General features: G+C 33.5%; 2 protein-coding genes across 4 annotated transcripts in view; both read left to right on the top strand.

The window, feature by feature from the left end:
* Positions 1-9,656, top strand: part of LOC143242251 (very long chain fatty acid elongase AAEL008004-like) — a 36,555-nt gene extending 26,899 nt beyond the window's left edge. The window contains exons 4-8 of the mRNA XM_076485625.1: positions 1,057-1,137; positions 2,098-2,154; positions 2,869-2,974; positions 5,729-5,865; positions 7,646-9,656. Of these exons, the coding sequence (XP_076341740.1) occupies positions 1,057-1,137; positions 2,098-2,154; positions 2,869-2,974; positions 5,729-5,865; positions 7,646-7,987 (723 nt within the window). The 3' untranslated portion in view covers positions 7,988-9,656. The remainder of the gene's footprint in view (positions 1-1,056; positions 1,138-2,097; positions 2,155-2,868; positions 2,975-5,728; positions 5,866-7,645) is intronic.
* Positions 9,657-25,066: 15,410 nt separating this feature from the next.
* LOC143242207 (lactadherin-like) overlaps positions 25,067-26,466 on the top strand; it is a 41,502-nt gene continuing 40,102 nt past the window's right edge. For all 3 annotated transcript variants that reach the window (XM_076485583.1, XM_076485588.1, XM_076485578.1), the window contains exon 1: positions 25,067-25,403. The gene's annotated coding sequence lies outside the window, so the exon portion shown is untranslated. The remainder of the gene's footprint in view (positions 25,404-26,466) is intronic.

The following is a 26,466-nucleotide window of genomic DNA, read 5'->3' as shown; positions in this document are numbered from 1 at the left end:
TTTTAATAAAATGAACCCCACTACAGTGCTTGCACAAAGCCAGTTTTATTGATTTTACACAAACGTTTATAGATGTGAAATAAATGGTACTATATAGAATAACTAATTATTTGCATATACATTTATAGAATATTTTATGCATGTATTTGTGATTTACCTGACTTAATTATGGTGTTAACATTCTTTGAAATACAGTTTAAGCTGCCTTATAGTAACATGGTCTATGCATTTAAAAAGTAGTTGCATATATTACTAAGAGAACAACTGTAAAACTAAAAAATTGTAATTTAAGACTATTGTTCAGTGTTTGTCACTAAACAGTTGTAAATCAAATAATTCTCTTGTTACTTAATTCAAAGTACATTGATTTATCTTTCAGTTTTAAAAGGCACATAACATAGATATTAAATTGATCATTATTTGTTACTAAATGACATAAATCAACATTAGTGAATTATCTAAAATTAAGTGAATATAGAGGCTTAGAACAAATGATTATTTGTAAATGCCACAGAGGTTTGTACAAATAACTGTTTTTCTTGTGAGTTCATCCTTTAAGAATTTGATATTTTATGTTGATCATTTTATATGGTATTATTGACTTTTAATCTGTAACAAAATGTGACTATATGTAATTTTGGAATTTGTTTAAAGTTCACACATTCACACTAACGTTTTGTGTGAATTTTTATTGTATGAAGATTTAATACCTCATTTTTATGATTATTTTATAAATGAAAAATGGTGATTTTTTATTAGTGGTTTTGAAGATCTCAACTGAATTTATGTTCAGTTTTTAATGATTGATAAAACTGAATGGTCCAATGAAAAGAACGTATTTTTTCACATTTGAAATCCTGAAATGTTCTGGAATTTAAAATTGATAGTTGAGATGTAAGGTCATAGCTTTGAATGCTGTATTATGATAAAGACATTAATTAAAATATTGTAAGCTTATTTTTAAATATTTACTGATTTTATTTTGATAACAATTTATTGTTTAAATAGGGGTAAGAATAGAAATTTAGTTCTTTAAATTTTTTAATTTTTTTGTAGCTTGGTTTTCTTGGATGGTTTGGAAAATTCAATTACAGGTGTCAGCCAGTGGATTATTCAGATAGTCCCGATGCAACTGAGGTATTGGAAATAATTATGTTATTATAAGATACGCGCCATTTATGTAAAAATATAAGTCAGTATTTAATTAGAAAGTTCCGAATTGTAAGAACACTGCTAGGACTATTTTCTAATTCATTTTGTTTCTTAATTTCAAGAACAAATTCTGTATGGCTTACATTTGTTATTTAAATATTGTCTGTTTCTTTATAGCATGTTTTATACTGAGATTGAATCCCTTATATTTTATAAAAAATTGAGACCACCAGAATTTAAATTCTGATGACTGAAAATAGCTTAAAATGACATTCTTTGCTTTTTCTAATAGCCTAGCAGAAAGCTTATTCTGTAAGATTTAATTAATCATTTATTTTTTGTCAATTTTTGAAAGTCAGTTCTCTAAATTGGGTGAGTAAAACTGAAACATTAAAAAGAACAAATTGCTAGACATAAACCACTCGCCTCATATTGTGTGTGATCAAATACTGGTGTATTTGCACCTAGAAACATCTTATTGTTATTAATAGAGTAATACTGTGTGTAGTTTGTTTTCTAAATTTAGAACTCTTGTAATTGCTATTTATTGTCATTAATAAATCAAGAAATTTTATTCTCCGAGTTGGTCAACATGAAGTAAATATCTTCACTGGTAAAATATGCAACTTAAACTTCAAAGAATTCATTTCTTTTATACCTCAAATGTCCTGAATGCTTACCCAACCATTACTTTCTGTTATTAATAAAAAAAAAAAATTTTTTACACATATAGCAACACAAATATGTCTGACAAGTATATACAATATTTGAAGCTTTGATAAGCAACGTGACACTGAGCAGAGAAACTTTCAGAGTACTGTTTGTTTAAAATATTGAACTTTGATACACTGAATTTAATATTTTTATAATTCTGTTATATTTTAGTAATGCTGGCTGTGATTTTATGTAAATTGTTCTTATTGTTTTTATTTTTAATTCCTTTAGATGGCTCACCTGGCTTGGTGGTACTACATCTCAAAGTTTGTAGAGTTTACTGACACTGTAAGTATATTTGACTTGATATAATTGGAGACTCTTGCATAAGTGTCTGTTGGATTTTACAATTCTGAGCTAGTGTGATCTCTTAAAAGGAATCTAGAGAATTCTGTACTCAAAAGCAAAAGTGTGAAAAATTTGTAATGATAACATTTATTTTATATTAAATATTCCTTACATTGTGTTATAATTTAAAATATAAAGTGCAAGTCTATTAGGTGCTAGTATACCTTAAATGTAGAGAATTATATATAGAGAAATCTCAGATCTCAACTCCAGATGTATCTTCAGAAGATGAGCTAGAAAGGTCAAAACATTGCTCTCTCCTTATCAATAAAAGTGTTAATATCCATACCAGCCATTCTGAGATACATTTTTATTTCAAGTGGGTTTCTCATCATCAAGAAAGATCTCAAACTCATTGTTGTAGAATCTAAAAAAGGTTGTTTTACTAAAATGTACAGTCAGTGAAACATTTAAGAAGAAATACCAATATATATTGTAATTTTTATGAGTTTTGTTTAAAAATTAAAATGTTAATAAACTGTATTATATTTAGCACAAGTCATGATTAAATAGTCTGTGCTTAAAGAAGCTTGTGGTAGAAGTAGCTGTGAATGAAAGACTTTGAAATTCCAATATTATGGCTTTAAAAAGTAAAATGATTTTTTATATTAATGATTAAGAGATGTATATTCTGCATTTTTTTTAACTTTCCAGATTTTCTTTGTGCTGCGAAAGAAGTTTGGTCATATATCTACTCTACATGTTATACATCATGGAGTGATGCCTATGAGTGTCTGGTGGGGTGTTAAGTTTACACCTGGTGAGTTTTAAGATTGATTGCCTGATAGGAAACTCTGCAACTTAATTTTGTGGTGAAACCTCAAATTGATAAATGGTCACATAGTTAATAGTTGGTCAGTTTTTTGGTTAAAATATAATGTTGGAAGTGTTGACATGTCCATATATATCCAAAGAACAACAGTGTACATTTCAGTATTATGACTTCAAAAGTTTTTGTGCATTTTTTTAAACAGGGTTTTTATATTTTATTGCTTTCTTTCTCCTTGTTAATGTTCTGTATATGTGCTTGATGTTGAGCTATTAATAGCAGTTGTTTTATGATTCCACACAATTTTATTAATTTTATTTAGTATTCCTTTGTGAGATTTATGACAGATTTATCTTCAAGCACATTTACAGAACTACTTTATATCCATTATTTTTCCTCATTTCCACTTCACATTTACAAACCAAGTTAAGTTTCACTTGATGGTATATTTCTTCTTTTAATATAGCTGTATATCTGAATTAAACACCTGCAAACTTTTGGTTGTTTATCCAGCTTTATTTATTACTTTTATACCACTGTATGTGATTTGTTAGGTTACTTCTTAGTCTTGGCTTTTCTTGGCAAGTAATGAATATGCATTACGGATTGCACACATTAGATGACTTGACATTATTTTCTTTGTGTATGATGAATTAAAAATGCATACTTATAGATATTGACAAGAAAGTATAGAAACCTAGAACCTCAGGTCTACTCTCTTCATTGAGATATATTTTTTGAAAAAATGTCAAGCCTACATGACATGCCCATGCCATACCATTGTGTTTCTCAAAAATATCAGTAATTGGTTTTGGATTATTTATAACCAATAGAAATTTCAGCCTACAAGATTCCATATACTCTTATTTAATTTCTTAAGTAAATGTTTAGCCTGTTTGGTTTTATTGTTTGTGATCATGTTTTTCTGCTCCAAGCAGAAACGTAGCTATAACTTATTAGAAAACCAGTCACATTCTAGTAATTTTGAAACATTTTGTTCCAGTGTCCAAAAGATATTTTGTGATTTGAAAAACATACTTTAATGAGACATTAACGTTTTGTTACCAGTATAATTTTAAAGAATAGTGCTAAGAAAGCAACCTCTTGATTACAAATCACTGAAATAGGCCTCAACTTTAAAGCAAGTTCAAAATATTTTGTTTATAATGAATATTCTTATTTATTATTATACAATTTTTAACAAAGGAACTAAAATATGAAAATTAGAACTTTATTAGGTTAGATAAAAAAAAAAGTAAATGAAGAAAATTTAAAAACAAAAATAATTTACAAAACCAGCTTGAACAAACAGTGGTACACAATTGTAACTTGATTCATGGTTTACACTATGTTATACTGTGGTTAACTGCTGTCACTTATGTAGGTGGGATCTAAAGGGTATTGTAAAGTGATAAAATTAAAAATAAGTAGGTGTCGAAAGGTTATAAAGACAAGATTTTTAATGGTAAATAATAACTATAATTGTTACAATCTGCAGTTATTCTAGAAAACAATGTTATAGACTTTGTATTTTTCTATTTTTCATATCACTATACATTGGTGATTTCTATACAATATTAGGTTAAATAAAGTAAGAGAAAAGAAGAAATTTTATCAGAAACACTTGTGATATATTCATTTAGTTGGTTCTAGAAGGTTGTGTAAATGAAATATGAAAACCTTAAGATAAAAAGAAGCATTTCTGTTCTTAGCTTTAAAATCACGTATTTTTCATGCCAACTCCATAAAGGCTTTGTAAAGACATGTCTACTTTTTTTTTCTAAAAACTTGCCAAATTTTATTTATATATATACATACATGAAGGACCTGTATTACCACAAAATAATCTAAACACTAGGGATTTGTACAGTTTGGTAGGACCTAAAGTGTGGTGTTCATTTCCATAGTACAGTGGTTAGAAACCTATAATATCAAAATACATGAAAACTTTACTGGAAGTATGTGAGAACCTTTGAAAAAAAAATTACAAAAGAAAATAATCCTCACTCTTCATTATTGAAGGGCACACTTGGTAAGTGACCAATGTATTCTAGTAGCCAGTACTCAATAGTTGCATGTTGTTGACTGTTTTTATTAATATAAACCACTTTTAAACAGTTTCTATATGGCATGTCTGATGGAAGGTAAAAAAAAACATAAAAAGGTGGGAACGACTGCCATAATAAACTGAAATAAAAAGTGTGTGATCAAATGATATTTATTGCATTAGAAGAGAACCAACTTTTTTAAAGTATAAAGGAACTACAGGTCACTGCAGAATAAGAAAGAGATGGTAAGATCAAAATTTAGTTACATGTAATTACTACAGTAACCTGAAGGTAAGTTTGTAACTAAAATTTTCTTAAAGATGAATATCAAAGTGGGGATTTCTTTAATCATTTAAGTATGAGGCAAAATATGTCATATTCTGTTTAAAATGCAATTAAACAATATTAATTATAAAGAAGATGGAAACTGACATTTCTGGGCAAAATGTAAGGTGAAATCTTTATGTTACAACTGACTAGTTTTGGTAGTACATTACCATCGTCAGAGCTGGTGTATAAGTAATGGTAACTTTGTTACTGAAACTGGTCAGCTGTAACTAATAATAAAAAAAAACTTTCATTCTATTTAAGAAGTTTACTGTTTGTTTTTCATTCTAATACAGCAGAATAATATGCTTGGAAATAAATTGTAGTTAAACATTGTAAGTAACTTTTTAAAATTTGTTTTTCTCACTAGGTGGCCACAGCACATTCTTTGCATTTGTGAACAGCTTAGTACACATTCTTATGTACATCTACTATGGCTTAGCTGCTGTTGGTCCACACATGTACAAGTACTTGTGGTGGAAGAAATACATGACTGGAATTCAGATGGTGAGTTCTTACTTGTAATTTCTGCTTTTAAATAAAGCTTAAAATGCATCATACTTGTTGTGTAAGATACTTTGTTACATATGTATGAATATGTGTATATAATGCATAAAAATCATGTTCAATTGACAGGCAACATAACACTTGCTTGTTAATAGATTAGTTGAAATCAGTAATTAAACTAACTTAAAACCACAGAATGAGAGTTAAACTATTGACCTTTTACTGGATTTCTGACATATACATATCAGGGTATAACCTTCTCAAGTGTAATAGATAAATAATTTTAAACAATTATTACACAGTCAGTACTTAGTAAAACAGGGACTTGCTCTATAAATACTACATTTGTTTTAGTGTCTGTGGCACCATTTTCAGGAGTAATGGTTAAAGTGTAGAGGGAACTGATATATCCACATAATCCTTCACATTTCTATAGAAATCATTAAACTTAAACTACTCAGAGGTGTAAAACATCTGTCCAGAACTTTATTATTTCTGTGTTAGCAAGCATTTAACACAAAATATTTATTTTTTTCAAATTTGATGGAAAAACAAACTGAAAGAAAGGTTCTTGTAATAGGCCATGGGTATTTAAGATACAGTTGTAAAAATGTACTAAGCATTTTAATGGACGTTATATATTATATAAACTTTATACATATTATTTTTTAGAATATTTTTACTGAGTTATAACAGTAACCCAGTTTTATAATTATTGACTAACAGTTTTCCATCAGACTTCTTCCTTTGCCACTGTCTGACATATTAATAGGTCGATAAAGAAAAGGTAAATACAGGTTTGAGATTTGTCTAATAAGATTAAAAAACTGGGTCATTGTTTCTGAAAACCAGCAGTAATGCTATTACTGTTGAAATAAAGGTTCAGTCTTGAATTCATGTTCCTTTATTATCTTATGTACATACCATGTTATCGCTACTCAATGCTCCCTCTATAATCACCCCCCTCACCCCAATATATTGCAGAACCACTTCACAGTATGTTTGACACTTACAAACAATGATTACCATATTTACTGAGATAGTGAGCACAAATGTTTGTAGCAAAGTTAGAAATAAATACTCTCTATATGTTACCACTTATATGTATGTTCGTTCATAATAAGAGGTATTACCATATGACTGTGGTAGTCTGTAATTAGCATTGTCCCCTTTACAGTTTGCAGTACCACTAGGGGAGTTAATTAAGGGCAATATGGTGCATAACATAAAATTATACTTGTATATGTAAATTTACCTTGTTTGCATTTGTAGGTGTTTTATCTTGCTATATTAATATTATAAAACTTTAACAACCAAGAGAGCATTTTGCACTCCAAGGCATTTTTTACAATACATAAATCTCGTTTCATCTTTCTTTCCATAAGAGGATAAAAAAACAACAAAAAAACATTACTTCAGAACTGTGTCACCACATGAATAAGACATCATCCAGTAACTTACTTGTTGACTAAGGGTACCGAGGGTACTGTGACCCTAGAATCAGAGAGATTTGAAACAAGTACAAATCACTTACTAAGACTTTAGCTAGGATTGTACTAATGAAAAATAGCTTTTATTTGTTTTATGTTTGTTAGGTTTAATTTATTTACACAAACTAAAGACACTATATTGAATTGGTTATTTCTTCTATTTTGGAAGTGGTTGATGCATTTGAAAGGTGGTTAGATGTTCATTTATTTTACATGTTTTTATTTTCAACCATTTCTGATAATTTTGATTTTATTGTGCAGTACTTCACTGCTTTTTTATTATTATTTAGGTTCAATTCATCATGATTTTTGTGCATTCTTTCCAACTCTTGTTCCGTGAGTGTGACTATCCAAAGGGTTTCATGTGGTGGATTGGATTCCATGCCGTTCTCTTCTGGTTCCTTTTCTGGGACTTCTATAAAAATGCCTATGGAAAACCTAAGAAAATGGAAACTACTCTTTCTAATGGAAACAAGCATATGGCAAATGGCAAAGCAAATGGCATTGTAAATGGCTTGATTAAAGAAAATTGCATTCATCAAAATGGCAGCATTCAGAAGAATGGCCTGCACAAGAGACATGAATATAGCAGCAATGGTGTCAGCATAAATGGGAAAACTCATGATCTTTAATATACTATTGTACTTGTATCTATATATATATGGTTGAACAATTTGTCAAATTAATGTATTTTGGTAATAAAGTTGAGAGAAGTAGTCATTCTGGTTAGCGACAGTTATGATTTAAAAAAAAACAAACTTATTTCATATTAGTGAATTGGTAAATAAAGTTACAGGAAAAGGAATCAGTTATTGAAGTTGCTGGTTTCCAAGTTTCAAATTTCTACCCATTTTAAGACAAATTTGCTTACCAGTCCTCAGATGCCCTGACATCAGCTGAGGGCATGTTGGATATTATCAGTTTCTCTAACAGTGTTTGACGATGAGCAGAAATAAACCTCAACTATCTTTATCAGGTTTTCTCAAGCAGAAATCAGTAGTTGTGATCAATAGAGCAACCTAATTTTTAGTTTAATTAGGAGACTAAATGGAAATATATATATGTGTGTGTGTGTGTAATAGGTATTTCTTTTTCCTTTTGCAGTACATTTTTTTTGTCATTTCCATCATTTTCAGCCCTCTTTGGCATGCAACCATTCATTTTTATTTCAATATAGGATGAACCATATTGTTGTAAAGTTGGTACTTAATTTTTTAAATAATCAGGTCTAGTAAACATTTTTGTAGATCTGTACTTTTCAGATATTTAACTTTTTGCACCTCTATGTTTCTTTTAAAGATTTTTTTCATGTATGTTTTGAATGTTGTAAAAATTTAATATTAATTACTTTACATAGCATTTAAACTAATTATGCAAAGAAAAAATTTTTTTTGAGTTACTTGAGCTTTACATTGTATGACAATTTGTAACAGTGTTGTTTTTGTTTTTTCGTGTTTTTTCCAAGCCGGATTTCACTTTCTTTGATTTAGATTGTAATGTCCCTTTTGATATCTTACTCTGCAAAAACCAAACTTTCAAAGAAGCTGGATACAAAAGCTGATCCTTATACTCTTGTAGCACAAGATAGGTGCCTTACACCATCTAGGCATAGCAAAGGTTTAACATAACTAAGAATGTATTTCACTGTTCTTGCTTTTGACTCTCAGTAGGGTGAAGACTAACTAGAATGCTAGTAACTGAAGAGTCATCAAAACAATGCTGAAATCTTTGCACCTAATCACGCAAATTGACAAAATTGTAAGCGTTTGTTTTTTGTTCTTGTTTATAGCTGTAAAGTTTTAAGTGTTGTTTGTGTTAAAATTCAGTTTGGTAACCAATATCTACAGCATTTCCAATCCTTTGTGTTCAGCATGAAATATTTATGTAACATTTAACAGTACTTAAAGTGTAAGTGAAAACTTATCTTCATTACTCTGTACTTATAGTATGTTGACATAACTCTGCACTGCCAACTGTTTAAGATTTTGTTTTTTATGAAAGTTTGTGTCTACTTAACAGTACATTTCCTAGCATTTTAATTGTTGGGACCAACGTAAACGAGACATTTTCTTGCATCTGTTCGTTATCTAATTATATCCTTTCCAAATGAGGATGAGTTGTGCATTTGATTCAAAAGCAAACTGCCGCCAAGTTTTTACAACATACAGTTGCTTGTTTGATTTCAAATAAAGAGAAAGGCTTGCAAAAGTGGCAGTGTACTTCATTGGAAACTTTGTACAAATACTTATGTATAAGCCAACTTGTGGAATGCTTTAACAAATAAAGGTTATTATCACTAAATTCTCAGAATTGTTTTCTTCCGTTTTCGACTTGATAACAATGTAGTTTTCATGGCAGCAAGTTAATCTATGGAAAAAAATAATTCGTAACCGTTATATAAAATGTAAAGTGGTTTTTAACGAGTGTTAATCTCGTGAGAATTTAGATTTCTAACAGTTGATTTTAATATAAGGCTTGTGCTGCCCTCTAGTGTTTACAAGGTTAGATACTGAATGCAAAAGCACAAAGGATGAAAAAAAAGACTCAACTAGTTTACACTAAAGCATTAATAATATGTGAAGAATAACATATTTGTACAATAGAATCTGGTAAAGATTCCTATAGCGCAACACGTACGCTCTAGGCAATTATATGATAATTTCAGTAGGAAATTGACATGAGAAAAATAGTCTAGAAACGTAATTGTAACTAAAGATAATAGATACCTGATGTCGTTAAAGCAAGACATGACAGTAAAATGAGAAGTGTGACTAGCACGAATGTGATTGAATAGTATTGACTTCTCATTTGTAACACTAAAAAAATGTATTACATACCGTTTTAAAACATTAGAATTTAAGAAAAGCGCTTAATACTTGTAAACTTCCCCGAAAATACTAATAAAACAAAATTAAAATTCTATAATCATTATAACCGTTATAATGCATATTTTGAAAAATAGGATTTATAAATAAACTACAACTGTTCGTATTTAGTACAGTACAGTTTTTCCTATAATCTTAGTATGATTTTATCAATGTATACTGAACTTCAATATATTTGTTGCAGGTTCACAATCATTCCTATATCCAGAATACCAAGTTTGTTTTATTAGACTTTAAAACGTATTTTTTGACATAATAAAATAGTTACGATTTATCTTTATACAACAGATATCATTTTTCAATTAGATAAATAAAAGAGGGATTACTGTTTGTCTAACATTCCAGAAAACACTGGATCGCATTCTTCCAAAAGATGAATTTTAACGCTTGTAGCAAGTATTGTTAACAAACTGAAAATCCGATTGTAGGAGCATGTAACTCTAAGTACGTTTCAAGACCGACCTCTTCCCTTTTTTTTTTATTTGTAAATCTGGTTTGATATACCTGAGTATTTATTTATTGAGTATTTTACACAGCCAAAAGTTATGGCTTACGAATGTTACTAGTATATAAACTTTATTATGCACTGCTGACGGGGATAACTGATCCTATAATTTAATGGCTGATGGGTAAATTTATCAGTAAAAGGATATTACTTTTTATTTGTTTTTTATGGTGATAAAATCACAGTTCAATTTAAGTGACTTTTAAAAACATCATACAAAACCTACAAATGTGCTCGTTCTTTCAGCTGTGGGGGTCGTTACAACGTTTGGTTAATTCCACTGTTGATTGTTAAAAGAGTACTTCAAGAGTTGACGATAGGCGTTATGATTACTTACTTTCTCTAGCTTTCCACTGCTAAATTAGGGACGACTAGCGCAGATAGCCTTCGTGGAGCTTTACGCGAAATTCGATAACAAAAATCTTGTGTTACACTTTTTATGAAAATCTCTGTTTCCAGAGGTAATACAATGTGATGCTTTATCTCAAGAAAATGTTATAATTTATTTACTTCATTCTTATTAAATAAATTCAAACTTTCCCCCATCCCGCTAAGAATCATTTCTGCAATATTTTATGTGAACGTGCAAAACTTACACTTAGCCCTATAACCCAAGAAGGATAATCAAAATTCATAAAGTTTGTTTTTCGGTTTATTCTGGAATAACTTTAGCCTTTCAATCACAGAAGCCTTGAAGTTGGTTTGTTTTAAATTTCGCGCAAAGCTGTACGAGGGCTATTTGTGCTAGCTGTTCCCAATTTAGGAGCGTAAGACTAGAGGGAACGCAGCTAGTCATCGCCATCCACCACCAACTCTCGGGCTACTCTTTTACCAATGAATACTAGGATCGACTGTAACATTATAATGCCCCCACGGCTGAAAGGGCGAGCATGTTTGGTGTGACGGGGATTCGAACCCGTGACTCTCGAATAACGAGTCGAGTGCCTCTAACCACCTAATTGTTGGCGGTGGGTAGTGATGACTAGCTGCCTCCCTCTAGTCTTACACTGCTAAATTAGGGACGAGTATCGCAGATAGCCTCCGTGTAGCTTTGCACGAAAATCAAACCAAACCAGTCCAATGATCAAATAAACAAACCACAGAAGTGTAATAAAATAACATTGTTTCCTGAAAAATCTCTAAACTTACAACAAAAACAGCACTTTTGATTTGTTATTAATAAATTAAAAAGATAGAACTATTTATTTTAATAATTTGACATCGTTGGTAGCCTTTACCATAACGTAATTGCTATTATTTTCGTATAATTACAGACTAATTACAAACTAGTCGTTATCGAAGTCGCTTCAGTTATTTATTACAGTTGTATTGTGAAGTCTTTATCTCTCCGGCAAGATGGGCTATTGGAAGAACCAAAACTTATTATGATCCAGAATTGTAACTTTTGTTGGTCGTTTCGTTTCTCCAATGTTGTAGTATTTACGTTCATAGTGGATACAGTAAATAATTTTTCTCTCCAGTGAATCCTCAAATTGTTCCTTGTGTATTAACAGTGACTGTCTTGTGTCGTGACTTCTGAACACTGTTCTCACTTTAAGCTGTTTGCATAAAGTTTTAGCAATCTCTGGCATAGGATAATATATCCGTATTTCTTATTCTCCATATTTTTTCTCAAACGTTCTGGGACGCCAATGTTAAAAAAGGGGTTGAAGTAATGTTTTTGTCTTCCGTCTTCTTCGATATTAAAAAAACTTTGTTCACCCTTGAAAACTGAACAGTAAACAACGCCTGTATTTATGCTGTTAGACTAGTTTGAGTTACAGTCGAAGTAGTTTCTTGTAAACTCCTTTAGTGTATGGGTTGTGTATCTCGGAAACCATTACGTCAAAGAATTGTAGCTTAATATAATTTTCTGTTTCAATTGTTGTTTGTTTAGTTGGTTAATGAATTTTTGAAGCTCGTCTGTATTACATGATTACATTGTGAACATCACCAACATATCCAACAACCTAAATCGAATCTAGGGATGTAGAGCTTCATAATGTCACCTCAAAGTTCCTGAGTGGTGTTGATAGGGTTAAATCTAAATCCAATCCTTTTGTTATGTTATTAGTATTTATCTTAAAATGGGTAAGAAGCTGTGTTGATACAAAAGGTTGTGAGTTATATGGTAGTGGAGTTTGTTAATCGGATGCATTCCTTAAAGAGTTCTACTATTTCCCACCTGTTGGAAGTGTAACTGTAGTGTGTCCAAGGAGGGAAACATTAAACCTGACCTTTGTGTTTTGTAGTATTATCGTAATAGCTTTAATTATTTCTTTTACAAGTTGGACTAAGTTCTTAACCTAACCTGATGTTTTATTTATTAATGCACATGGCAGATATCTAGCTAAGGAGTAACATGGGAAATCTCGGCAGTTGAATGTGGGCCAAAAATGATGACCTCGTTTGTGAATTTTCAATTAAAAGCATATATATGAAATGGTGTTGTTGTAAAACTTTTAATTGTTTGTTAAGTTCTTTCTGGCCTTTCTTGAGATGCTAGTTAATTTTCTTCATTTCTTTAGCGGTTGTATTAGAGTTAATCTTCATGTTTGATTTGTTTCGAATTTCGCGCAAAGCTACACGAGGGCTATCTGCGCTAGCCATCCCTAATTTAACAGTATAAGACTAGAAAGAAGGCATCTAGTCATCATCACCCACCGCCAACTCTTGGGTTACTTTTTTACCAACGAATAGTGTCATTGATTATAACGCCCCCACGGCTGAAAACGCGAGCATGTTTGGTGTGACGGGGATTCAAACCCGCAACTTCATGTAGTACCCACGAATACACTCGCATCCATTCTGTGTGCTAGTACAGCCAGTTTATTAGGTTGTTTGGCTCCCGTCATCAAAGTTATACCTTTCAGTCTCGGGAGCATTATATGCGAGTGTCAATCCACTATTTTTTGGTAAAGTAGTAGTTCAAAAGTTGGCGGTGGGTGGTGTTGACTAACTGCCGTCTTTCTAGTCATTCTCTACTAAATTAAGGACGGCTAGTACAAACAGCCCTTGAAAATTCAAAACCAAACAAATAAACCATTTGCCTGCTGGTAGAATTGTTATGGCGTGGTCTTTCTTCAAGCTTCCGATCCCAAATTTTTTCTGTTAAGTTGCATTATAGTCGACTTTAAAGGCTTAATCATTCTGAATTCTTCTTGTTTTCTGGTAGGCTCTAAATTATGTCTTCTGTTGTATCTACGTATATTTAAGGTGGGTATCGTGTTATGTGTTAGGACGAAGTTTAATTCTGTACTTAGTTCAAATTCTGTTAATGGTCGTTTACTTCAGTTTATTACCATGTGTTTAGGTGTGTCTAATGTTAGGAAGTTTTCTTCTTTTTTTGGAAACTCGATAAGTAAGTTTAGTTTCTTTATGTGTATTTCATAAATATGTGTGTTTGTGTTAATATGAAATTTGAATACCTGTACGTACCTTGATAGAGTTTGTGTTGTCAGTTCACACTTATATAGATCGTTAATGTTATTCTGTATGTTATATTTATTTATATGGTGACATTTGACCCTATTAAGCACGCACGCACACATACAGAGAACTGAGTCAGTCAACAAGGGTAACACGCGTACTTCCTTGTAGTTGCTATTGCTGTGACATCGACCACAATGTATAACAAGTGACAGTGATCTTTTCTACTTGCAAGCCGGGTGATGCCCCAGAGATATAACATCTCTTACTTTAAAGTGAAAGAGAGAGAATGTAAGATACTTGGAGAGCTCACGTGCCTTGAAAAGAATTACATTTTTGTTTTCAGTTTATAATGCCATATTTTCTCTTGGTTTATATCTTCAATAACGTAAGTTCAACAATACTAATAGATATGTTTTTTACATAGCTGTTAATATTCCACGTATTTCTCAAGTAAAGGACTAGCAGCGCATCAAATAATTTTTAACACTGTTGTTTGAGTGAATAGGTATTGGACAAACTGCACCCTATATTTTTCTGTTTCAATTACTGTCGAAGTAAAAGAATATTAGATTTCTGCTCTGCAATACAATTACTGACAAACGAGGCCTAGAAATGTCCCGAATATCTAGACTTGACGTGACGTCTCCAGTTTTCGTCGCATTTGGGGAAAACGAATTTTATATGAAAACGTTAGAGTGAGTTAGTTAGAGTGAATCTTTTACCTTGTTATCAGTCAACCACCGAGTGTGTAGGCCAACCAGTTTTAAGATTCGAGAAGAAACTTAAGTGTTTGTGTAATTTCATATGTAACTTAAGCCTATCAACGAAATTAGCCTCTAATGAACGAGATAATTGCTTCCATTATCGTTAAGTAGGCTGAATTTTGCAATATTTTATGCCAAATAATAATAATAATAAAAAAGTCCGCTCACTGATACAAACCATTAAAATAATATCACTTTAATACCATTATGATAACTATAAGAGTTGTTCGAACACTTCAGTTATAACATTTACATCACCTCTGTCTTGTGTAGTTCCTTCTTTAATGATTATGTTCACGATGTGAAATATTTAAACAATTTTAAAAACGTAATATTTACTACACTACTGTCTTGTGGGAAATGAATGTTACACCGTGTTTAATTAGGTAATCAAGCAAATATAAGTTACTTTAATCAGGATAAGACCGATTACGTATTATACTTAAATATTTTAACTGGTACTTCTGTAATTTTATCAAACTAACTGAAAACTATTTATGTTTTAGGTACGATTAGAGGCACCAAAACAACATAAAAAGACTCAACTCACGAAACATATTAGTCTTTCACGTAGCTCAACCAAAGTGGTTTTGCACATTTCACCTTTAGCTAACACTCACGTTTATGCATATGTACAGTAACAGCGTTAAAACCTAATTAAAACTAACAACTAGCCTGTCGCCTGAGAAATGGAAAGGTATTTATTCTACCTTAAAAAAAAAAGAAGAAATATTATGATATATAGCAACCAAATACTGCTTCAGGAGAAAATTGCACGAATAGGCCACACCTTAAAACTTTAAAGAATTTAACCACCAATGCTAATTAACCCCAAATAAAGCTGGAAAAAAATTTCAAAACGACCTGAGGCAGTACGAGAATAGCAGAGCCTATATTACGTTAGTTGGCGTTACGCCTGTCTGTTAATGACTAATCAAAGATGTCAGTGGTTGTCTAATCCTTAACTCGTATCTTTTACCCTGTAATCACCGGTTCCGAAGTTGAAAGGACGATTGTAAACAACAACTAAAGTTTTAAAAGCGAAGTTGAACGCTAACGTTACAAGTTTAAAATTCCCGTTTAGGTTTAGCAATAAACTGCTAACTGTCGTTACTCAATAAAATCGTGAGGTATAGATACAGGGAATATAAAGTTTAAACATTTTCATAAATAATCTGTTTTTTATTATAAAAAACTGATCTAGCATACAAACACCAAATTATTAAAATTTCTGTGTATGGTGAGTATTTATTCGAGTTTTGATGACCCATAGTAGCACAGAGGTATGTTTACGGGTTTACAACGACAACAGAATCCGAATTTCAGTATTCGTGGACATGGCCAGGTGGTTAAGACCCTCGTGTAGCTTTCCGCGAAATTAAAAAAAAACAAAGAAAACTATTCGTGGTGGACAGAGCATAGATAAATCATTGTGTTGCTTTGTGCTTGATTTCAAACAAACAAATCAAGTCTTAATAATAACCAATCAGGTTCAACAATGATTCATAAAAATAAAAAAATAAAAAAGCTATAGACTCCATTCCCCAATGGATCATTGGTTCGTTTCTGGCTTAGAATGCTAAATTCTGGGAATCGATCCTAACACACAACACCCATTGCGTAGCTTTGGGCTAAATCAAAACACACCTTGTGAACAATACCGATATTAATACCGTTCTGATACTAGTATAGCGAATAACACCTACTCTTTGTTAACCTGAAGATGACCCAAGAAAGTCGAAACGTTGTTCTCTGTTTTGTTAGTAAAAGTGTTAATACCCATACCAGGCGTCCTGAGATACATTTTTACTTCAAGTGGGTTTCTTGTCATCACGAATCACGCACTTTTGTTAGAGGTATGAATATATGATTACCTAAAATAAATCTAATTACCAGTATTATTACTGAATCTACAAAAAATATTTATAATTCGTTCTTGGGTATCATTAGAAGCGATGACTTACAAAGGAGGACCAGCATGGCCAGGTGTGTTAAGGCGTTCGACTCATGATCTAAGGGTCGCGGGTTCGAATTCCCGTCGCACCAAACATGCTCGCCTTTTCAGCCGTGGGGGCGTTATAATGTGGCGTTGGTAAAAGAGTAGCCCAAGCGTTGGCGGTGGGTGGTGATGATTAGCTGCCTTCCCTCTAGTCTTACACTGCTAAATTAGGGACGGCTAGCGCAGATAGTCTGCGTGTAGCTTTGCGCGAAAATTATAAAACAAACATACAGACTCACAAAGACTTAACTATTTTTTAATGACGATCACTTTATATATGCTAATACAGTGACGTGTACATGTTCAGCATTTATATATTGGTTTGATTGTTGAACGTCGCGCAAAGCTATTCGAGGGCTGTCTGTGTAGTCGTCTGTAATATAGAAGTAATAGACCAGAGGGAAGGGCCAGTTAACACCACACACCGTCAACTCATAAGCTACTCTTTTAACAGATAAAAGTTGATTGGCTTTCACTCATTATAACGTCCTTACCGTTACAAGGCTAGCATATTCAGTAACGTGATTCAAATCCGTGACCTATATATTACGAATCGAGCTGTTTCTTTCACAGCGAATTCCAAAGAATTCGACGTTCAGAACCGTCACTGGTGGCGGCCTATGTTTCTGTGTGTTTTTCATTAGTTTAATTTAGTGCAAAACTACTCAGGATCTATTTGACTTCATTTTGAAGTAACAGGCTAAAGGGAAGGCAGCTAACTAACATCAGGCACCACAAACACTTGGGTTACTATAATCCAGTAATAGATTGACTTATATGTGGAGAATCACTTTTTAGTGACCAAAAGGTACTTGTTGCATATGTTAAGATTTTTAAAATTAGTTAGAATTCAAAGGGTATTTTTCATAAATGCGTAGAAGTTCGTAGCAGAACGTTTATGACAGTAGCAGAATTCGACCTCATCCTTAAACTAGTTCAGACCAACGCCTTCATCCAAACACTGAAAGAATAGCCTTTCTATCTCTCCCAGAAAAAGCCAACACGATGAAACTTGGAATAGTCCCTGATACGGTTAACAAGAGGTGAAAGTTACTTGTAAGATCCCAGTTACTCTGTAAATCAACGGTTGTTCCAATGAGAAAAATATCCAAAGAAACTAGAATGGCGGTAGCCATCAATCCACATACTTGTCAAATTGTCCTATACAGTTTCAATGAACTACTGTGGCCTAGTCATCCTCAACCTTGGTACTACTGTTATCTAGTTATATTCAACCATAGTACTACTGTAACGTAGTCATACTCAAACATGGCACTATTGTAATCTAGCTTTGCGCGAAACTCAAAATAACCTTAAGCCTTCGCAGAAGTCAATTACCAGTTTAAAATAACAATCGAAAAGGAAGAAATAGGTTATAAATTGCACCTGATCCTCCTAAATACCGATCCAGACTAGACAGAAACACTTCACGCGTACTACAAATACCAGAAGAAGCAAGATCTACGAGACAGAAAGTAATTCCACATGTAAAATAGTTCTGTAAAATTATGATTAACATCACTATTTCTCTGACTATTCGTAAAAATAAAATAAAAAGATACAGGTAGACAGATAAGGTTGTTACTAACCGTTTAGAAAAGAAACAACATACAACTTCGACTAGAGCTCTTTAACGTGACACAGACGACTATTTATACAATTTTTGTAAATTTTAGAAAGCCTGCAGGAAAGTAAAGTACATTGGCGGATGTGTGGTCCTTCTCAAAAACAGTTCACGTGAAACTCAAACTTAATATGAACAAAATTTAGATTACTTGATATAAAAATGATATGAAATAGTACTTGGTACAGGACTCCTTCCTATGCAGTGGTCCACAACATACATAAGAAAGAGAGTGAGAGATCACAAGAGATTTCTTTTACGTGTCTCGTATGTAAGATACGTAATGGTCTTATTATCAAAATTGTAATACATACGTAGTCCAAAACGGTATTTTCAATCTGAATATCGCCTATAACACACGCAGACTAAAAAGCCAGTTTAAGGAGCTCAAGGATTCTGACCCAGCAGTGTCTAATTTGGAATTGCTGAGCGAAGAGAGGAAAACACAGTCTGCACATCACATATCACCTCCACGTCTATTTTTAACCAACTAACTGGATTGACTGTCGCTTTTACGAGGCATCTACAACTGAGAGTACGGAGCGTGTTCATTGGCAAACTGAGGGATTCAAGCCTTGGACCTTTCCAATAAACAATCTAGGACGCTATCTACTAGGTGACGTCTGACCCTTCCTGTTTATGAGGCTCTTTGGACATACTTGTAGTAAATTTCGTTCGACGACAATTGTTCTTCATAAAGCTATATAATGGATTACTTTTGTTCTGTACACCACGAGAAATCAAACCCCGGATTTATACACTGTAAGTCTGCAAATATACCTTTGAACAACCGGAGCACTAAATGATTACTAAGTCCAGACCAAAAAAGTTTAATGTTCAGGAATTGTCGAGAGAGCTGGTTTTTTTCCTTTTCTTCTTCCTGTAGAATTACAATCATGTAAATCAAATAAAAAAATAAACGTTATAATTGATACATTTTAAATGCTTGTGTCCTTTTATTATGTATTTTTATTGTTCTTTGTAGTTATTTGTTATAAGTTAATACGTGAGTGCCATAATTTGTGATGTTCTCACGGTAAACAAACAATATGCTATAAAGTTTTTAAGCCTAAATAATCCTAACATAATAGACAAACTTCAGAAGTAAAACTCAAGGAACAAATTCGTTCAGGTGATGGCAGAAGGTGTGAATTTCTGCAAAATTGAAAGTTAGTATTCAACGTACGTGCAGGGTGGAGTGAACAAATAAACTTGTTGTCTCTTCCCTTAATTCATAAAGATACTTTATGATTTTATAATATCATTTCAAGTTTTGTTTAACTTTGAATATTTATAACTTGTATATATATATGTTGGCACCTTATTCTATACTTAATATTTAGAATTTATTACATAAGATGAAAGTAACGCAAGGAAGGGGATAGAGTCCTTAAAAAAGAGTTTTGTCTCACTTTGCATGTTCTTTTATAGGCTTTGTATGGCCAAGTGGTTAAGACACTCGACTCGTAATGTGAAGGCCGCGGGTTCGAATCCCTCTGACACCAAACATGCTCGTCCTCTCAGCCATGGAGGCGTTATAATGTGACGATCAATCCAACTCTTAGTTGGTAAAAGAGTAGCCCAAGAGTTGGCGGTGGATGGTAATGACTAGCTTTCTTCTCTCTTGTCTTACAATGTCAAATTAGGGATGGCTAACGAAGATAGCCCTCATGTAGCTTTACGTGAAATTCAAAAAACAAACAAATTGTTATTTTACTTTAAACATTGTTCTACGATCACAAATTCCCTCACACTTCTTTTCAACTATTATTTACTAGTTTAAAATCGTCCATTCCATCTGTTAATCTCAAAAATAATCAGAATTCAGATTATAAGAGTGTTTTAATGTGACCCAGCATAACCAGGTGGTTAGGGCGTTTAACGCGCAATTTGAAGGTCGCGGGTTCGAATCCCCGTCACACCAAACATGCTCGCCCTTTCAGCCATGGGCGCTTGTTTTTTGAATTTCGCGAAAAGCTACACGAGGGCTGTCTGCGCTAGCAGTCCCTAATTTAGCAATATAAGACTAAAGGGAAGGCAGCTAGTCATCACCGCCCACCGCCATCTCTTGGACTACTCTTTTACCAACAAATAGTGGGATTGAGTGTTACATTATAACGCCCCTACGGCTGAAAGGGCGAGCATGTTTGGTGTGACTGGAATTCGAACCCGCGACCCTCAGATTATGAGTCGAACTCCTTAACCCACCTGGTCATGACGGGCCGCCGTGGGCGCGTTATTTTGTCAGTTTTGACAGAATTAAACTGCTCCAGATTTGATATTTGCAGTCAGAAAGGCACCTTATACGGACTAGTGTCGGTGGTTTTGGGGTTGTCAATGAAGAGCCAAGTGAGATAACTTAATAAGTATGCGGTTCAGAGGAAGGACAACTAGTGAACAGTAGCACCACCTACCGTCTACGCATCTACTCACAATTGAGTGTGCAGAACGTGTTTAGTCAAACCAAATCACACCCGGTTATTTGAACACTGGTCATGTGACCTGAAACAATAAAAAAGTAAATTTCTTAACTGACATGAAGATCGCGAGAAATCCGTCAAGGACGAAAGAAAAAAAAATTGTTAGTTATATTTCTACCGATGAGTAAATTAGCCTTCAAGTGACACAGCATTATGTCTGCAGACTTACAACGCTAGAAACGTAATTTCAATACCCGTTGTGGGCAGAGCACAGATAACCAATCGTGTAGGTTTGTGCTTAACTTCAAAAACAAACGAAACAGAGTAAGGTTGTTTATTAATCAGTACTACCCACTGTCAACTAATAAGTAGTGAGACTGATCAAAACATAATATATAACGTCCTCTACGGCTGAAAGGGCAAGCATATAAACAAACAATAAATAAATTATATTTCACCTTCATCCAGATCCAATCATAAAACAATATGTTTCTCGTTTAAAGAATGTTAGCTTTAAAAACATTATTGGCGAATGACACAAAAAAGTTTTGATTGTTATGGTATAGAATTAGCTGTATGAAGTTCAATTTATGCACTCTCAGTTTACGAGGTTAATTACAGTGGAGTGTTCTGCACATTAGAACTAAGGTCCTAAAGGTTCATATGTCGCGTCTCTTTGCTGCACTATTCTACTCGCGTATCCCAGGAGTTTCCCTCTAGCGTACAAGTTCAACATCAGGGAAGGCTACATGTGCGCAGATAGCTCCTACTGTAGCTTTGCACGTAAATTCTGAAACAAAGAAACTGAACTCATCTACATTGATTGTTTTGATGTGATTTGAGTACTATTTTCTCTTTTGCTTTAAGTTACGGCAGTAATCCTCCCCAAGATCGAGAACTGTATCAAAACAATAAGTTTCCAGACTTATTGGTGAAAATAATCTCTTTCTCTATATTTATATATAGAGAGGGTGTGATTCAGGCAAAAACGTATGAAATCTTAAATTCAGAAACATTCATTTTACACGTAGAAATACTACGTGCATAGAATGTTATTTATTTTTACGAATAGAGAAATTGTATCAATTTTCTAGCAGGGTTCACACCCTTGAATGAAAAGGAAACAACAATTGCTAGATTGTCAATGCAATTGTTGCACTATTTTCACTATGACGACACGTCTTGAATAAGCAACTACTGTGGTTTTATGAGGAATGTGGATTTAAGCTTCCTACTAAAGCTCATTGAAAGAAAAACCACGAATTTAAAGCTGTGAGTCGATTGTATCTTCTCAAGTATTATAACCGTATCGATAAAAAAAACTTTTGCCACAGCAATAACGACGTGGACTTAGTACTATTTTCTTATTTTAGTATTCCACGTGCAGCTGTCCATCTCGAACTGAAATAAAACAAATCTATTTAACTTATCAGTGGGAGAATACTCGAAAACTTGTCACTGATGAGCTATATAACATGTCGGGTGTTCTAATGTCGGTGGTTTCTGGGTTATCATTCACGGGCTACACAACACATGATGTGTCTTGGTTTCTGAGTTGTCACGTGTGGACTACACAATACATTTTTATCTCCACCACTTTGTTTCATAGCGATCCCTGCTATTAAGTACTTATGATACTACTGTTGACAGCCTTGTATCATTAAAAATTATCTTTCCTAGAGAAAGAGAAAGTTCAAGTAATGTGTTGAAGATGATGGTGGTAACATAACAAATACAGAGGCTTGATTGGTCTGTTGTCCAACAAATACACTGATTACAGATGCATGATTGGTCTGTTATCCTTTATTTTTAATTTGAAATCTTAAAGCACCATCTAATCAGCACACAGTATGGCCAATTCTACGTTTCTCTTATATGCCAGAGATAGATCCGTTTTGTTCTGGGAAATAGTTGAAACGTGACTTTCATCTGGCCCAACTATTGTGTGTTTTTAAACAGTCAAGGTGTTCGATTTAACAGTGGAATACAATAACAGGTAGTCAAGTGTCCACGATAAGTTCCGGTAAAAATGTATTACACATATAATAAAGATTTTTTTTAGCCTAACATGACCTTCCTCGATCCTATGTGTAATAATACGTTTCGTTTCGTCTTCATGACAACAGCAAAATACCTTCAAGTAATCTCTCAGAAAATAAATAAAATATATTAATTAAAGTGAGTTTGAATTCCGTTTGATTTTTTCGTTGAATACAGATATTGTCAATATTATATCACAGTATGTCAGAATTGTAGACTCATCATTGGTGTCTCCCGTTGGTACAGCGGTAAGTCTATGGATTTACAACGCTAAAATCTGGGGTTCGATTCGCCTCTGTAGACTCAGCAGATAGAAAAAAAAACAAAAAACACGCACACACAGATTCATAGTTAGGAGTGCTAACTTAAAAAGCAAAATACAGCGTGGACTGTGTTGATTTTTATACTCAACGCTTATAAGATGGTCAATTCAGAACATTTTCTCTTTGTTTCTTGTAAACGAGTGGGGCTTTTACGGCCTTTGTTCCGCTTGCTTGTTTTTAAATTTCGAGCAAAGCTACTCGAGGACTATCTGCGCTAACCGTTCCTAATTTAGCAGTATAAGGCAGCTAGTCATTGCCACCCACGCCAACTCTTGGGCTACTCTTTGACAAACGAATAGTGGGATTAACTCTCACATTATAATGCCCTCACGACTGAAAGAGCAAGCATATTTGGTGTGACGGGGACTCGAACCCGCAACCCTCAGATTACCAGTCGAGTGCCTTAACCACCTGGCCATGTGGGGCCTTTGTTCCGCTTGCACGTATAAAGATAACTCCTACAAACTCGTAATATACCAACACTGTAGCCAAGTTCCTCTAAATAGTCAATCCTTCGAATTCAGAGATTCGGTTGAGACAAATATGAAAAACACATCTACTGGTGGGGGGGGGTATTAGCGTTCGAATGAAAAAGGCAATTACACTTTAGCAAAAAAAAAATCGAATTTCTAGTCAGTTTTACTTCCTTTACAGTTATTGTCATATTTGCTGATTTAGTCGCTCAAACGAGATCGTTTGATATGGTCAGACAGGAATACTTGATATCTGTATATATAACAGTATCAGTAGCGGATTAAAATTATGTTGAAAACAGTAAGAAAATCCTGTGCGTTCAAATGGACCCAGCATGACTAGGTGGTTAGGGTCGTGGATCCGATTCCCCATTCCACCAAACATGCTCGCCCTTTCAGCCGTAGGGGCTTTATAATGTGACAGTCAATCTGCTATTTGTTGGTATAAGAGTAGCCCAAGAGTTGGCGGTTGTCGGTGATGAGTAGGTGCCTTTCCCTCTAGTCTTACACTGCTAAATTAGGAACGGCTGGCACAGATAGCCAACGTGTAGTTTTGCGCGAAATTCAATAAAACAACAAACAATCTTGTTATTCTACGCTTAGAAAGAACATGGTATGCGCAGAATAACGAGAAAGACTGTGTAACAATGGACAATCTGTGCTCTGTCCACAATGGGTATCGAAACGCGGTTTCTAGTGGGAGAGTCCTCAGACATACCCGCTGTGCCACTGGGAGAGGGACATAATTTTTCATACTTAACAGCGAGAATTATAGAACTAGGAGAAACAAATTTAGATTTAGACAAGGTTGAAGCCATCTTCAGCTCAATTTTATTTTTCAGATAGGATGGTTGGCCTATGAAATAGGATCCTTTAGTATGTTGTGGAGGTTTGAAAAAAAAAAAGCTTGATTAATAATTAAATTATAAGAACTGGCTCCAATTTCTCTTAAATTTATATATCTAATAGTTTTAATTTGGCTAACAGGATGGGACAGCCGAGATGGACCAACAGGTCCCTTCTTGTCCCTAAATATTATGTTATGTAAAATAATAATAATTAGGATAACTATTGTAATTTAACATATTAAATATAGTAATAGGTTATTGCATAGATCATAGAGTAAAAATGCCTCGTGCCCTCGAAACTGACCAAGTTGTGTTTTGTTAAATAAAAATATTACTGTGACGCATAGCTTATGAAAATCACGTGATGTGCTGCTAGACCACAAACAGTTGGATGCTTGCTCTGGTTGGACTGAGAGTGGAGGTTGTTTACGGGTCTCGTGGGAACTTGTTATCCACCTAACTTGTAACGACAGACTTCAAGACAGTCGAATATTTCCGTTTTGTTGTTCTTAAAGTATACAGTTTTAATCGTAAAAATTGACTTGTTCGAATCACATCCCGTAAAACCATTTAACGAACGTTCGTAAATTGTACCAGTGGAACCCCAAGTTTGGATACGCATCGCGAAAAAGTATTTTTGCGCTTTAGTTTCAAGAGAAAAAGTGTAATAGGTTATTACATCCGAAGGTTAAAAGATCCCAGCTTGTTTTTCGTTGAAAATATAGACGTTGTTAAGTAAGTATAAAACAGTCTGTTTGTGCTAAAAGCGTACTTATCAGAGTGAGTTCACTTGAAGTTTGATTATTTTTTACAAGTAAACTCTAAAAACTAGTTTTCATATACATTAGTTTTAGTTTTACTATGCCTGTAAATGTGTTTAGAGTTAAAACAATAATTGTTAACTTAGCAGGTGACAACGTCTTCTTAACTTACCTTTGTAAACCGAATCGTTTCTAAACTTCTGTTTATTATAGAATATGAACTATCTTATGAAATGGACAAACACTATTGTTCTTTATCTGAGATCGGGCTTAAGTTGACTGAATACTGAAGGTGAACTTGGTTACTTGGACTTAAGAACAGATCCAATGGAAACAGGCAGAAAAAGAAAGTTGTAGGGGCATTTCATGATGTGTTTTTAACGTACGGATATCTAACAGCCTTATACAGTATACTTGTTTGTTTTTTTATTTCGCGCAGAGCTACATGAGAGCTATCTGCGCTATATTTCCCTAATTTAGCAGTGTAAGACTTGAGAGAAGGCAGCTATTCATCACCACCCATCGCTAATTCTTGGACTAATCTTTTACCAACAAATAGTGAGGTTGACCGTAACATTATAACACCCTCACGGCTGAAAGGGTGGGCATGTTTGGTGTGACTGAGATTCAAATTCGCCGCCCTTAGATTACGAGTCGAGCGCCTTAACTACCTGGCTATGCCGGGCCATTATACAATATACGCGGAACAGAATGCCACTGCGTAACAGCGGCATTCACGACGAGGTCGGCGAGCTGCTTGCGGCCCGCACTTGTCTTCTCTGTGGCCCGCAGAGAGGAGGAACATTAAAAAATAATGATAAAAATAGTTAATTAAATAATAGAGAGAGATAAAGTGTAAGTTATAAACATAATTATTATCATTCACAATTTATAAAAAAATATATTTATACGTTCTTGTCCTAACTAATGATTTCATCTTTTGTTATCATTTTTATTGTTGTTTTACATACCAAGATACCTTTTGGAAGAAATAAATTGCGGTAAATCTACAAATATTTTTTTAAGTTCAACTTTTT

This window comes from Tachypleus tridentatus, chromosome 2, assembly GCF_004210375.1.
Source record: "Tachypleus tridentatus isolate NWPU-2018 chromosome 2, ASM421037v1, whole genome shotgun sequence".
In the NCBI taxonomy this organism is placed as follows: Eukaryota; Metazoa; Arthropoda; class Merostomata; order Xiphosura; family Limulidae; genus Tachypleus; species Tachypleus tridentatus.
Note: the sequence above shows the minus strand (reverse complement) of the source record. Positions and strands in the feature narration are given on the sequence as shown.